The sequence below is a fragment of the Salmo salar genome, chromosome ssa09 (assembly GCF_905237065.1).
Source record: "Salmo salar chromosome ssa09, Ssal_v3.1, whole genome shotgun sequence".
In the NCBI taxonomy this organism is placed as follows: Eukaryota; Metazoa; Chordata; class Actinopteri; order Salmoniformes; family Salmonidae; genus Salmo; species Salmo salar.
In genome coordinates this window covers 39182770-39197528 of record NC_059450.1, presented here as the reverse complement: position 1 = coordinate 39197528, position 14759 = coordinate 39182770, and the positions used below count along the sequence as shown (strand labels likewise).

Sequence of the window (14759 nt, the reverse complement as noted above, 5' to 3'; positions counted from 1 at the left end):
GTATTATTTCTTTGTATTACCTTAACAATTACCTTTTGTATTACCTTTTACCAGATCTAATGTGTTATATTCTCCTAAATTAATTTCACATTTCCACAAACTTTAAAGTGTTTCCTTTCAAATGGTATCAATAATATGCATATGCTTGCTTCAGGTCCTGAGCTACAGGAAGTTAGATTTGGTTATGTCATTTTAGGCGAAAAAGGGTTCGATTCTTAAGCGGTATAAACACCTCTCCAGGCTCGGTGACAGCTGATGATCCGCACATCACGACTACAATAAAAACGACCTGGAACGCGCCCAATGTAACCTACATGGCAACCGGGATTAAAGGAGAGCCAAGCGTCAGCTCAAACAGTTTGGCAATGAATGATTTATATATACACTAGAGGAAAACAAGGGTCTCTATGTTGAAGCCACCGTACCTCCATCTTGGCACTCCCCCACCGTTGTGAAAAATATTTTGGAAGCTATAGAAATGCATTTATTAATTTCTACATTCGTTTTTGCCACATGGATTATATTACAGACACATTAATGCATACTTTTAAATTATATTATGTGAGCTAAACATAAAAAATATATAAATATATCAACTCAGCAAAAAAAGAAACGTCCTCTCACTGTCAACTGCATTTATTTACAGCAAACTTAACATGTGTAAATATTTGTATGAACATAACAAGATTCAACAACTGAGACATAAACTGAACAAGTTCCACAGACATGCGACTAACAGAAATTGAATAATGTGTCCCTGAACAAAGAGGGGGTTAAAATCAAAGATAACAGTCAGTATCTGGTGTGGCCACCAGCTGCATTAAGTACTGCAGGGCATCTCCTCCTCATGGACTGGACCAGATTTGCCAGTTCTTGCTGTGAGATGTTTCCCCACTCTTCCACCAAGGCACCTGCAAATTCCCGGACATTTCTGGGGAGAATGGCCCTAGCCCTCACCCGCCGATCCAACAGGTCCCAGACGTGCTCAATGGGATTGAGATCAGGGCTCTTTGCTGGCCTTGGCAGAATAATGGCATTCCTGTCTTGCAGGAAATCACACACAGAATGAGCAGTATGGCTGGTGGCATTTTCATGCTGGAGGGTCATGTCAGGATGGGCCTGCAGGACATTTACCACACAAGGGAAGAGGATGTCTTCCCTGTAACACACAGCATTGAGATTGCCTGCAATGACAACAAGCTCAGTCCGATGATGCTGTGACACACCGCCCCAGACCATGACGGACCCTTCACCTCCAAATCGATCCCACTCCAGAGTACAGGCCTCGGTGTAATGCTCATTCCTTCGACGATAAACACGAATCCGACCACCATCCCTGGTGAGACAAAAACCGCAACTCGTCAGTGAAGAGCACTTGTTGCCAGTCCTGTCTGGTCCAGTGACACGTGGGTTTGAGCCCAAAGACGATGTTGTTGCCGATGACATCTAGTGAGGACCTGCCTTACAATAGGCCTAAAAGCCCTCAGTCCAGCCTCTCTCAGCCTATTGCGGACAGTCTGAGCACTGATGGAGAGATTGTGCGTTCCTGGTGTAACTCGGGCAGTTGTTGTTGCCATCCTGTACCTGTCCCGCAGGTGTGATGTTCGGCTGTACCTATCCTGTGCAGGTGTTGTTACACGTGGTCTGCCATTGCGAGGACGATCAGCTGTCTGTCCTGTCTCCCTGTAGCGCTGTCTTAGGCGTCTCACAGTACGGACATTGCAGTTTATTGCCCTGGCCACATCTGCAGTCCTCATGCCTCCTTGCAGCATGCCTAAGGCACATTCACACAGATGAGCAGGGACCCTGGGCATCTTTCTTTTGCTGTTTTTCAGAGTCAGTAGAAAGGCCTCTTTAGTGTCCTAAATTTTCAGAACTGTGATCTTAATTGCCTACTGTCTGTAAGCGTCTTCACGACCATTCCACAGGTGCATGTTTATTAATTGTTGATGTTTTTTATTTATTTTTTATTTTTTAGTCATTTAGCAGACGCTCTTATCCAGAGCGACTTACAGTAGTAGTGAATGCATACATTCCATACGTTTTATTTCATTTCATGCATATTGTTTTAATTTTGTTTTTGTATTGGCCCCCCGTGGGAATCGAACCCACAACCCTGGCGTTGCACACACCATGCTGGCGTTGCACACACCATGCTGGCGTTGCAAACACCATGCTCTACCAACTGAGCCACAGGGAAGATGGTTCATTGAACAAGCATGGGAAACAGTTTTTAAACCCTTTTCAATGAAGATCTGTAAAGTTATTTGGATTTTTACGAATTATCTTTGAAAGACAGGGTCCTGAAAAAGAGACTTTTCTTTTTTTGCCGAGTTTATTTAAAAAAAACATTTTCCTCTTAAATATAACTTGTAGAGATTACTGTTGTTACTGTCCCCACTACAACAACAAAAATACTTAAATATGTGCAATTTTGTTCTTTAATCATTAAACTGACATTTTGTAGAATTTCATTCATTCCAAGCATTTCGCTACACTCGCAATAACATCTGCTAACCTTTTGTATGTGACCAATATAATCTGATTTAATATGCAGGACTGCTCCTACTGGGGAGTGCCAATATGGCCGACCATTGGATTCAAAGCCGCCCAATGGCCAACACATGGCAAAATCAATCCAGGGTTTATATACATCATTGTTGGCAACGCGACTGCACCTTATCATTACAAGTATTTGGTGTACTGCACAGATCAAGGATATGACAGCGACCTTATATTTGATAAAGTGAGTTCTGCATCGTGTGCTCTTTTGTTGTGTGTGTATGTGGCATGTATATGTTGTCAGTTTTGCGATTGGAATTGGTCAGATAAAGAAATACGAAAGAGGGAAATCATCCGTTTTATACAGGTTCCTCGAGATCTCTGATTCCATCCAAACGAAAAGCGGTGGATGAGGGTGATGGCTTTCATTTCAATGCATTACCTTAATTCACTGTGATAGCGCGATTTGATTGATTCATCGAGTATCCATCTTATTGTAAATATGGAAAATATAGCCGATGGATCGCCTACTGAACATATATATATATATATATATATATATATATATATATATATATATATATATATATATATAGTGGGCTATTTCTTATATATATATATATATACATAGATATATATAACGTTCGCTTGCCATAAGGTTTTATTATTTTTCCGTGTATTAATTGAAATCTACAAGTTTTATTGAATCAGTATCGTGTTAATGACGTAACAGACTGATCTCAGTACCTATGGAGACACGAACGCAAGAGTGTTCAGTTCAGAATGTGCAATGCAGTGTTGCATAAAGACCATGATTCTAGCTTGCCATTCCATTTAATAGCTGAGAGCAATATTCATTTCAAGGTTGATGCACTGAATGGACAAGGCAGTGATTTCCCTGTTTAAAGACTGCACCTATTCGATTGAATCTATAGCGTGTATACAGGCTATTGATATTATTGGAATAGATACATTGGCTTACGCCTAATTCATTCTTTAACTTTACATTTTTTCTTGAATAGTCATCAAACTGCATTGCCCCATACTGTAGTTTTTTTTTCTGAAACTTGATTGGAATAACATGAGGACACAGGCCTATATAATGGCCCTGTCATAGGGTACCAATCAGGATGGGCATTTCAAGACCTGAGGCCCAAGCCGTCTTGGTGTAGTAAACTGAATGCTGTGAAACCTTTCATTTATATATTATTTTCTCTTTTCGGGGCATTAGGAATTCTCTTAGTCTTCAGTGCACCATCTGCATGGAAACATGGACACCACCTACAGAGGAGGAATTGTAGTCAACAATGTCCAGGAAATGTGAGGTGAGTAACATGTGGGTAATTTTAGTATATTTTGTATTCAACTCCACATGTTATATTACCTGGTCATATATAGCATATATATATATATAGCCGAGTAATATTGAGTTATGACTTGACTGTATTGGATGGTTTAATAGACCTACCTCTTGGAGAAATAACCTAAGCACTTTAGCCTACCTAATGACTTAGAATAAAGTGTGATGTAGAAAAAACTAACAGAAAACAAACAAAGAATCAAGCAAGTCAGTCGATTAAACTATATTTATTTATTTAATTAAACAGTGAGTCCCATTGAGACCGAGGTCTCCTTTGCAAGCGAATCCTGCATAACAAGACCAGCAGCAATTACACATTAAAAGTTAGAAACACAAACGCTTTAATCAAGAACATAGGAAACACAAGAAACACACATAATTAAAGGTTACTATGTTCTCCTCCTCTGTTTACCTCCTAGCCTGGTCACTCAGTAAGGATGTTAGCTGCTGTGGAACATGGTCCCATCCTCTGCAGCGACTCCAACATCCTCTGCCTCTCCTGGAAGGGCCGGGTCCCCAAGAGCGAGAAGGACAAGCCGGTGTGCCAGCGGCGCTACTATGAGGAGGGCTGGCTGGCCACAGGGAACGGGAGAGGGGTGGTTGGGGTAACGTTCACATCCAGCCACTGCAGGAGAGACAGGAACACCCCTCAGAGAATCAACTTCAACCTGCGAGGACACAACAGTGAGGTGTGTGGGCCGGCTTTGTCATTTTTGTGTTTTCAATATCTTATTAGGCAGAGAACTGGGCAACCATTAGAAAATAATTTGATGTGTGTTAGTGTGAAGTATGTATAGTATGTAGATATTTATATATATATGCATATTCAATATTTTCTCTGAAACCGTCTGATAACTTTCAATTATTGTGTAGCTTCTAGGTTATACTGACTCTTTTGTCAGAGCTCACATCCGTGCTGACTGTACCATCAGCAACTGGTGTGGAGGAAATTCACTGTTTTGTTGTTTTTCCCATCAGGACATGTTGAATATAGAACTGTATTCCACATTCACATTCCCAGACAGACCCCTGTGTTGGTGGAGTGTAATAGCAGTTGCATTGTGTTTTCTCTAAAGGTTGTGTTGGTCCGTTGGAATGAGCCCTTTCAGAAGCTGGCCACGTGTGACATGGAGGGAGGCATCTTTGTTTGGATTCAATATGAGGGACGGTGGTCTGTGGAGTTAGTGAATGACCGCGGTGCCCAGGTAAGTTTGTACCTGCCCAGGTAAGTTTGAAGTCATCAGCACACACACATTATCATTGATCATACAAAAGCACATTTCATATGAAATGCACAATCATCATCATCAGAGTAATATATTAATTGATGGGAAGAATATTAGTTAAAGGATAAAAAAAGTTAATATTTCTTTGTATTTGTGAAAATATCATGTATTGATGTATGTATGTTTACTCTTACCTCTCATCTCTCTCCATCAGGTGAGTGACTTCACATGGTCTCATGACGGCAGCCAGGCCCTGATCGCCTACCGGGATGGGTTTGTCCTGGTGGGGTCGGTCAGCGGACAGAGACACTGGTCCTCAGAGATTAACCTGGAGAGCCAGATCACCTGTGGCATCTGGACACCTGACGACCAACAGGTAAACTGTCTCAATCAATCAATACATTAAATGTATTAATAAAGCCCTTATCACACCTTAACAAAACATTGTTACATGTATTACACTTTTACATACACATACAAATACACCTGATATATTAAATCATCTGTCGGTTTCCAGTCTAGTCCTGGACTAAAAATAATGTGGGACCCTGTTACACCCTATAATGGAGATTATTTCATTCTTAGTCAAAGGCTTAATCTACGTCCAGGAAACTGGCTTCATATACGCTTTCCCTCATAAAATGATTCCTGCCCACTGTACTTCAGGTGTTGTTTGGTACGGCTGATGGTCAGGTGATAGTGATGGACTGCCATGGTCGTATGATCGCCCACGTCCTCCTGCATGAGTCAGACGGCATCGTCGGCATGTCCTGGAACTGTCCCTGTTTCCTGGTGGAGGACAGCACAGAGAGCGACACCGACTCTGATGACAATAACCCACCTCAAGGTAACATATTGTTTTAACGCTAAAACAAAGAAAAAGTGAATCCCTGTTTTATACCTCTCTAATGTACCGCTAACGTTTTTTTTTTTACCACTGCTTTGAACACCATGATTGTGCACTACGATGGCGACAGTACATTGGCCAGGAGGCTAATGTGTATATTTTTCTCTCCCCTAGTACGTAACCTGAAGCCCCTTCTGACAGTCAGCTTCATATCAGGAGACATCAGTTTGATGAACAACTACGATGACCTCGCTCCTACCGTCATCCGCTCAGGACTCAAAGGTACTGACTTTATCAATCTTCTGTGTGTAAGCCAACCAAATTCGGAAAGTGAAGCAGTTTGCTGTCGTTAAGAGAAATAATGTACTGGGGAAACCCACCACTGTGTAATATAAAGATACTCTACAGTATGAACGTGATGTGACTGAGGCCTCTCCTCTTCAGATGTGGAGGTCCAGTGGTGTTCGCAGGGGGACCTCCTGGCAGTAGCTGGGATGGAGAGACATGGAGTCCCCGGAGTCCCCTCTGACTCTATCATGAGGAACGCCCTGGTCAAGTTCTACAATGTCCAAGGAGAACATATCTACACGTTAGAAACACCTGCCCAGGTGAGCTCCCCTCTGATTTCATCCTCTGAAACGTTAGTGTGATATTTACAAACTTGTAATCTGTTTGCATGGCATAATTTCAACCAGTTTTGCCTTCTGGGTAAGTCCTCTAACACATATAAGTCACAGTCTATAGGACATCTGAAATCTTCAACCAATAACCACAATGCTAACAGGAATTTAACTTCATATGAAATGTTGTCTTGCCACACTTCCAAGTCTTGTTCAGTTCAGTCGGCGATGGAGAAAACCAGAAATCAAGGTTCCATACAATGTGAATACAACAGGGCTGACTGGAAACCTGCCTTGTCAACCTTTTCCTTGCAGCGCCCCATCACCACCATCTGTTGGGGCCATAGAGACTCTCGTCTGTTTCTGGCATGTGGCCCGGCGCTGTATGTGGTGCGAGTGGAGCACCGGGTGGCCAGCCTGCAGCTGCTGTGCCAACAGGGCATCGCCAGCGCCCTGCGGGAGGAGAGGGACGTGGGCAAACTCAACATGCCTTCCTTACTCTGCTCCTATGTCACCACCGCCTTCATACCTACCATCAAGGTAGAAGGAGATTTATTCAGTCGGCTACAGTAGGCTATTATCTCAGCTCAAAGACATCTGGACTTGTTCATTTCAAAATCACATCACCCCTTGGTCGTAACCCTTTAATGTTTGTAGATCTGTAAGGTGCAAGGGATGTGCTGGAAGCTCCATCAATACCCTGATTATAACTATTCAGACTCTAAAGCTCTAAATGGCTAAGGGGCCAAGGGGCCAAGGGAAGGAGTAGGGGTAGGGTGTGAATTGGGAACCAACTGTTAATGCTCTTCTCTTGTTTCTCTAGCCTCCCATTCCTGATCCCAACAACATCCGGGACTTTGTCAGCTACCCCACTGCTGGCAACGAGAGGTTGCACTGCACCATGAAGCGAGCGGAGGACAACCCCGAGGCAGGGGGACCCTGTTACACCCTATACCTGGAACACCTAGGGGGGCTGGTGCCTATCCTCAAAGGCAGACGCATCAGCAAGCTACGTCCAGAGTTCATCATCATGGACCCGAAAACAGACAGCAAAGCAGGTGGGCTTGGCACAGGAAAAGGTATTATAATGAGCTTTTAAAAAATAGATAGTATGTTAGACACAAACAGCGACCCCTACTATTGTTTTTCAGAAGTTCTACATTTCTGATCTGTTTAGGTTGAGTCATAGATCATTTTTTATTTGTTGTTTGTATGTATGTTTGTTTGTTTATTTCAGACGAGGTGTGTGTGAATGCTATGATCTCCTACATGACTGACAGCTGTAACTGTTCCGACTCCAGCGACATTGAGTTGAGTGATGAGTGGGTCGGGAAGAAGTCGCCTAAACTATCCAGAGGAAACAGGTCTCCCAAGCATTCCAGGTATCTTTCATTACAGTGGTCTAGATTCTGTAGGAATGACATTATAAGATTTCTGTTTACCATATTTAACTCTAATCCTAAACATTACCCATCGCTGATCCATCTAATTCAAAAGCTCAAGCTTCCTAAATATGTCATATTTATCATTTGATTTGTTCTAACTTGTTGTAACGACAGTGTTTATTATTTAAAATTAGTCTATTTTGCCCTTATTTGCCATTGGTTTTGTTGTTTTCTGGCGTAGAAGGAACATGGAATCAAGAAAATCTCCCAAGACGTCTAGGACTAGTCAGGAAGGGCTTCGATCGCCAAGGTTACCAACGAAGAAGCCTCTGATTCGTTCTCCCAGTCTAACACGTCGAGAGATGTCCATGGATGGAATCTCTGAGGTATTATCTGAATATGTGTTATGTGGAAAGTTCATAGTGATTCTATTGGCTGAAACTGCTGTTTTCGCTAGGCTAGTTTCGATTTTGCCACTTCCACAGCCGGAAGTAAATCAGGTAGTTAGCTAGCTAGCACATACGATATTTGGTTCTGAGATCATCTTTCATTTGGTTAAAAAAAATTCACCAAATAATCCATCTGCCTTTTTATTTGCCTGGTTTCACAGCATAATTACCTGGCTCAAGTCACGTCCAATATTTGGGGGACTAAGTTCAAAATTGTGGGACTTGCTTCTTTCTTACCTGCTAATCTGGGTGCAGGTAAGATCACTACAATGTGAGAAGAACACATTAAATCACACATTGCCCAATTTTATGTGTTTAACTTTTTGTGTTTTAACTTTATTTTGACTGCTATTTCCTTTCTGTCATTTTTCTGTCAAATTTGACCAAAGATCTGTTTCTCTCCATTTCAGTTATCTATAAGACCAGTTTGCTCCATCTACAACCAAGGCAGATGACAATCTACCTTCCAGAGGTGCGAAGAATATCACTTGACTTCATGAGCCTGCCGGTCTTTAACCCCAACGTCTTCAGTGAGGATGAGGATGACTTGCCAGGTATGAATGAAGGAAAGACTTGGATTTCACTGGATCTTTCAGGATTATTGAATACAGGATTTTCAGAATTTGAAATTTGTGTGGATCAATGTGTATGTTGATGTAATTCATAAGAGTCCCTGACTTGTGTTTCAGTAACGGGACCATCTGGAGTGACAGGTGACAACCCTCCATGTACGGTCAACATCCCCATCGCGCCCATCCACAGCCCCGCCCAGGCCATGTCACCCACTCAGAGCATTGGTCTGGTCCAGTCCCTGCTGGCCAATCAGAACATTCAGCTGGATGTCCTGACCAATCCCACGGCTACAGCTTCAGCAGCAGCAGCAGCGGCCTCAGCCTCTGTTCTGGGGTCTGATCATGGTCAGGATGCTGTGGCAGTACATTACAGTGGGACTCTAGGAAGGTACTCCAACCCAGGACAGGTGATATTTAATGGGCTAGAGATGGGTCCCCTCCTGGCTGGAACATTACCTCCACCTCCGCCTCCACATAACCTCCCTCAACAACCTCACCAACAACGTCCTCAGTCACAACAGACGCACCAACAACAGCAGTCCAAACAACCACAGCAGATACAAACGCAACAGCAGCAGCAGCAACAACAGAGGATGCAACATCAACAACTACAGCACCAACAACCACAGATTCCACAACAACATCAACAACTACAGCACCAACAACCACAAATTCCACAACAACATCAACAACTACAACAGCTTCACATACAGCAGATCCAACAGCAGCAGCAGCAACAGACTCAGCAGCACCAAGCACTGCAACAACAGTACCAACAACAACAGGCGGCACTGCAACAGCAACAACAGCAGATCCAACAGCAGCACCAACACTTGCAACAGCAGCAAATCGCTCAGCAGCACCAACAGATGCAACTGCAGCACGAGCAAATGCATCAGCAGCAGCAACAAATGCAGCAACAACAACAGCAGATCCGACAGCAGATTATAGAGATGAGGCAGCAACAGCAGCAGTTGCAGCAGCAGCATCAGCAGATACAACAGCAACACCAACAGATGCAGAGGCAGCACCAACAAATGCAGCAGCAACTGAAGCTGCAGATCACCTTGCCCCCTCCGCCTACTGGCTACCCCACCATCTCTTTGCAGCAGTTTCAGGTACCCCACCCTAGTCCAGAGTTGGGACCAGAAAGAGCACAGCAGGGCCATACTCAGAGCCATACTCTGGGCAGGCCAAGTCTACCGCGATCCAGGCCTCCATCATTCATTGATGTAGACAGCATACGGTCTAGACCTCCTTCCTTCCTCGAAGCAGACACATCAAGATCTAGGCCGCCGTCATTCATCGACATAGACACAATACGGACTAGACCTCCTTCTTTCATTGATGTAGATACCGGTACATTGCGATCTAGACCCCCGTCTTTCCTCGATGCGGACTCCTCCCGATCTAGAACTCTTTCATTCATAGACACAGACACACTACGGTCTAGACCTCCTTCCTTCCTCGATGCAGAGACTTCCCTTGAGATCCAGATGAGGAAGGTGAACGCTCCTCCGCCCTACCCAGGAACCGTAGTGTCTGCAGCCACCGCCACAACCTCCACCGCTCCTCAGACCCTCATCACCAACTGTGACAACCCCAACATACTGGTCACAGCAGACCCTTGTCTGAAGAAAGACGAGTTCTCACTCCACCCAGTTGGTCTCCAGTACCAGATGGGATACGAGAGGATCACAACCTTTGACAGCAGTGGGAATGTAGAGGAGGTGTGTCGCCCTCGCAGAAGACTCATACGCAACCAGAACGCCTACGCTGTTCAAGGCATGGGAGGTTCTGCCACACTTAAAGTCACCTCATCGTCTGACAGTAAGAAAGTCCATCTTCCTTACAGCTCAGCGACTCTAAGCCGCCTCTCGGTGCCACGATACTCCATACCCAGCGGAGACCCGCCCCCCTACCCAGATCCAGCCAATCAGGTTAACATTAACACGACAACACTTCCTCCTCCCCAACGCATAGACAGTAGTCACATGATTCACGCTACCTTGCGACGTGACAGGCGAGATGGGGAATCCCGCTTGAAGGTGTCCCAGATGGTTGATGCTTCAAGGACTCTACCGTCCAAGTCTAAGATCAACAGTGCTGCCCTAGCGCTCTCTTACCAGCAGAGGGTGCCAACAGCTCTGTATACCTGCACTCAGTGCAGCAGCAACAGCAGCAGCACCAGTGTCAGTGTTAGCGGGGGTGGTAGTAGCAGCAGTGGCATCGCAGGAGGCACTGTGGTGCGGCAGGATTTCCCACCAGGAAAAGGTGCTCATCACAGCACCATCATTGTTCACTCCAAAAGCACTTCACCTCTTGCTTCTCAGTCATCGTACAATCTGCTGAGTCCTGTTGATAACAGCAGGGATAGGACTGTATACGTGAACTCTGCCTTTACTGAAGACGAAGCATTAAGTCAGCAGTGTCGTCACTTGACTCTTGGGGAGGTTAGTTTGACTCTGAAACGTCCTCCGCCATACCAGTGGGACCCAAACACCACAGAGGAGTTCTGGATATCGCAAGAACAGACTATCTTAGCTCCACCTCCACCACCAACACACAAACCCCCACCCCCACTCATCTTCAGCAATGCTCAGCACCTGGACATGACGCGGCTGCCTTTCCTACTCTCAACAAAAACCCCCAGCAGCCCAAGCACTGTTACTTTCCCATCGGGTTACCAGATCTCCCTGTCACCTTTCCCTCCAGGGGGAGGTCAGGGTGGACCCCCACTCCAGTCAATGCAGAGCCCTCCACCACCCTGCCCTCCCAACGAAGTAGTTGCCCCAGTTCCCCAGTTCACCCAGCAGGACCCCAACCTGGTCTTGCCACCTGGATACCCTCCCAACCTTGCCAACCTGGCTTGCTGCCCTCTACCACCGATGTACCCAGGAGCTAGCTCCTGTGCCGGGCTTCAGCTGCAACCTGTTAGCCTGCACCCCTGGAACCCCTACAGCCTACCCATGCAGGACCCCTCAGGCTCTGCCACCCTCCCCAGCAAGTCTCATCAACTGTTAGAGAAGCCAGTCCTCTCCCCATCTCCTCCTACAGCTCCTCCTCCCCCACCTCCTTCACTTCCTCCTCCTCCTCCACCAACCATGCTGCCAAAACCCAAAAGCCCTACAGAGGAGCTGACGGACTCTGCCAGTAGCTTCCAGGAGCCGTCTTCTCTAAATGAAAGCCCTGTTCCAGACCGGCAGGGGACCGACAGGTTCAGCAAGAAGAGCCGTAAACGTCTGGACAGCCGAGCTGAGGAGGCAAACATGACCACCGTCTCAGAGGGAAAATCCAAAAAGGAAGGGCGCGCCCTCTCCGACTTCAACTCCCTCATCTCCAGCCCCAGGCTGGGCGGCAGGGAGAAGAAGAAACCCAAAGGCCAGAGGGAGCAGCTGAACAAAACCAAGAAGCTCAACAGGACAAGTACCACCAGCGAGTTCCAGGACAGTTCCGAGAGTGAGCCCGAGCTCTTCATCAGTGGAGACGAACTGATGAACCAGAGCCAGAGCTCCAAGAAGGGCTGGAAGAGTAAGAGGAGCCTGAGGATGGCCAGTGAACTGGAAGAGATCAAGTGCAGGAAGGCCAATGAGAGAGAGGACCGCGGGCTGGGCAGCCAGGGATTCGTCTACGTCATGGCCAATAAGCAGCCACTCTGGAACGAGGCAACACAGGTCTACCAGCTGGACTTCGGAGGACGGGTCACTCAGGAGTCTGCTAAGAACTTTCAGATCGAGTTGGATGGCAGACAGGTAAGATTTTGCTTTTATTATTTACAGAAACCTGGATGATTTGTTAATAACGGCAGTTGTATATAAGTTAGAATTCTAAAATCAATGTAGTATTGTGGTTGCTTAAAATACCAACTGTGTCATTGACCTCTTTATGGCTTAGCTGAGTCAGTACCCATCGAGCTCCAGGTAGACATTGAGCGATGAAAACAGGCCTTCCTCAAAGCGTTATATCTGTTTCCCAGATTTTTCCCCCTGTCTTTCTACAGGTGATGCAGTTTGGCAGAATCGATGGGAACGCCTATATCCTGGATTTCCAGTATCCTTTCTCAGCAGTGCAGGCCTTTGCTGTGGCCTTAGCCAATGTTACTCAAAGGCTGAAGTGAGAGACTGCTCTCACCCAGCGCCACATATGTGTCATATATATGGATCTGTTCCAACCGATACTGGTGCATAATGACGACATAATCAGAGATGATGTTCCTGGGTCCTGTAACATGGGACTGTCAATTTAGTGCTTTGCAAGGACAACACGGTTTATGGGGCTATGAACAGTGGTGTAGTGGAGGGTAAACGCACATAAACACCATTTACGCACCTTCTTTCTTTTGCGTGAGTGGAAATATGCATTGAAAGTATAGGGTGCTTTACTTCAGCGTTTACCCACCGATTTTTTTTTACAACTACATCACTGGCTATGAAATACACTTTAGTAAGCCTCATATAAAAACATTTTAAAATGTAAGTTGCTCTTACTTACCGTATCTATGCTTCGGATTTAAAAACTGCCCTGTGGAGAAGTGCAATTTTAAAAGACCTGATTAAAGAAAAAGTGCAATGCTGGACAAAAGTGTTGAAATGATGTATTGTGAGAAAGGAGACCATATTGATTGTGTAAAGACAACAAGATGAGTTTGAAGGTATTAGAGTTTATTTAGAAGTTATTTATAACATCACTTCTATGAAGTGATCCTATAGGAATATCCACATTTCCCTAAGTTGTGCCATTATTGACAAGCCATTATGTAAATGTTATTGTATGACCACATACTCCCGTACAACATTAATTTGAACACATTCATAAATAAATTGTAACACCTGTATATTATCAATGTTAGACCTAACTTTCTGCCAATCATCTCTTTTAGTAGACCCTATGAAAAACTAAAATTGAACGCATGTGTAAATCAAATGCATGGATCACGTTATCTGGGACAAAGTTTATACAGTAGAAATCCCACCTGCTGCCAGATCGGTCAACTCATGTTAAATCATACAACAACAACAAAAAAAAAAGACACGCTAACCTCTGAATTAATGTAACATTATGGTGTATAAACTTGGTTGGCTCTGTGTTTTAGTCAGTCACTGGTGGTGTTTAAAGATGCTACTTGAACATTGCATTTGAATGTGAAGTGCTTTGCCTCCTTGGAGTTGCTGCTGCTTTTTGATAGAGATTGTCCGCATTAGTGCTAATAGTGTCACATGGTATTGAAGACGTCAAAGTTATAATTTTTATATTTTCAGATATATTTTTTTTTTTTGATTGACTGATTAATTTGTGAACATGTTGTTCAGTAATTAACATGTCTGGTGCTGCTTTTTTTAAAGTATATCTGCAGGTTTATTTGAAAAGGTATTGTAGACAAGTTATGTGATGATTCAACTATTCAATGCTTAGCATTGTTACTCTGCTGTGTCATACAGCAAGACTTCAATGTGTATTATACAATACAGACAGTGTGTGTGGTGTGGTCATTGTGTTATTGTCATCACCACCTAAATTAATATATATTATTGTATTGCCTAGATGGGTTTTTCTTAATTTTTTTTCAATTGTATACAATGATTTTTGTCCAGAATATATATCAGAAGATATATTATTAAAGATAGGTCTAACTGATTTCCAAACACTTAATAAAATGTATAACATTGAAAACACATATCTAGTGTGTGTGTGTGTGATTTATCAATCGTCACCAGTCTATTCACAGTGTGTGTGTGTGTGTGTGTGTGTGTGTGTGTGTGTTTGTGTGAGGGGGCGGGATTTATCAAACGTCACCAGTC

The 14759-nt window shown here is 44.3% G+C and overlaps 1 protein-coding gene across 4 annotated transcripts; it reads left to right on the top strand.

The window, feature by feature from the left end:
- Positions 1-2599: 2599 nt before the first annotated feature.
- On the top strand, positions 2600-14635 carry LOC106611324 (tubby-related protein 4). Of its 4 annotated transcripts, none has more exons than XM_014211408.2 (16): positions 2600-2746; positions 3734-3827; positions 4282-4551; positions 4939-5067; positions 5303-5464; positions 5755-5935; positions 6110-6217; positions 6380-6543; positions 6871-7095; positions 7379-7613; positions 7793-7937; positions 8182-8326; positions 8551-8644; positions 8800-8943; positions 9079-12713; positions 12962-14635. In XM_014211408.2, exons 2-16 carry the CDS (start codon positions 3810-3812, stop codon positions 13076-13078), a joined length of 5772 nt encoding a protein of 1923 aa, XP_014066883.2. In that variant the 5' UTR covers positions 2600-2746; positions 3734-3809; the 3' UTR covers positions 13079-14635. The 4 variants fall into 4 exon arrangements, with proteins under 4 accessions (XP_014066883.2, XP_014066882.2, XP_014066881.2 ...); XM_014211407.2 differs by having other exon boundaries at positions 8176-8326; XM_014211406.2 differs by having other exon boundaries at positions 7379-7634.
- The last annotated feature ends 124 nt before the right edge of the window (positions 14636-14759 follow it).

Bases quoted from the DNA above. Each gene is read 5' to 3' on its own strand.
- LOC106611324 (XM_014211404.2), top strand. The intron at 5,936-6,109 runs GTAACATATTGT...TCTCTCCCCTAG, and splicing joins TGACAATAACCCACCTCAAG to TACGTAACCTGAAGCCCCTT. The intron at 6,218-6,379 runs GTACTGACTTTA...TCTCCTCTTCAG, and splicing joins CATCCGCTCAGGACTCAAAG to ATGTGGAGGTCCAGTGGTGT.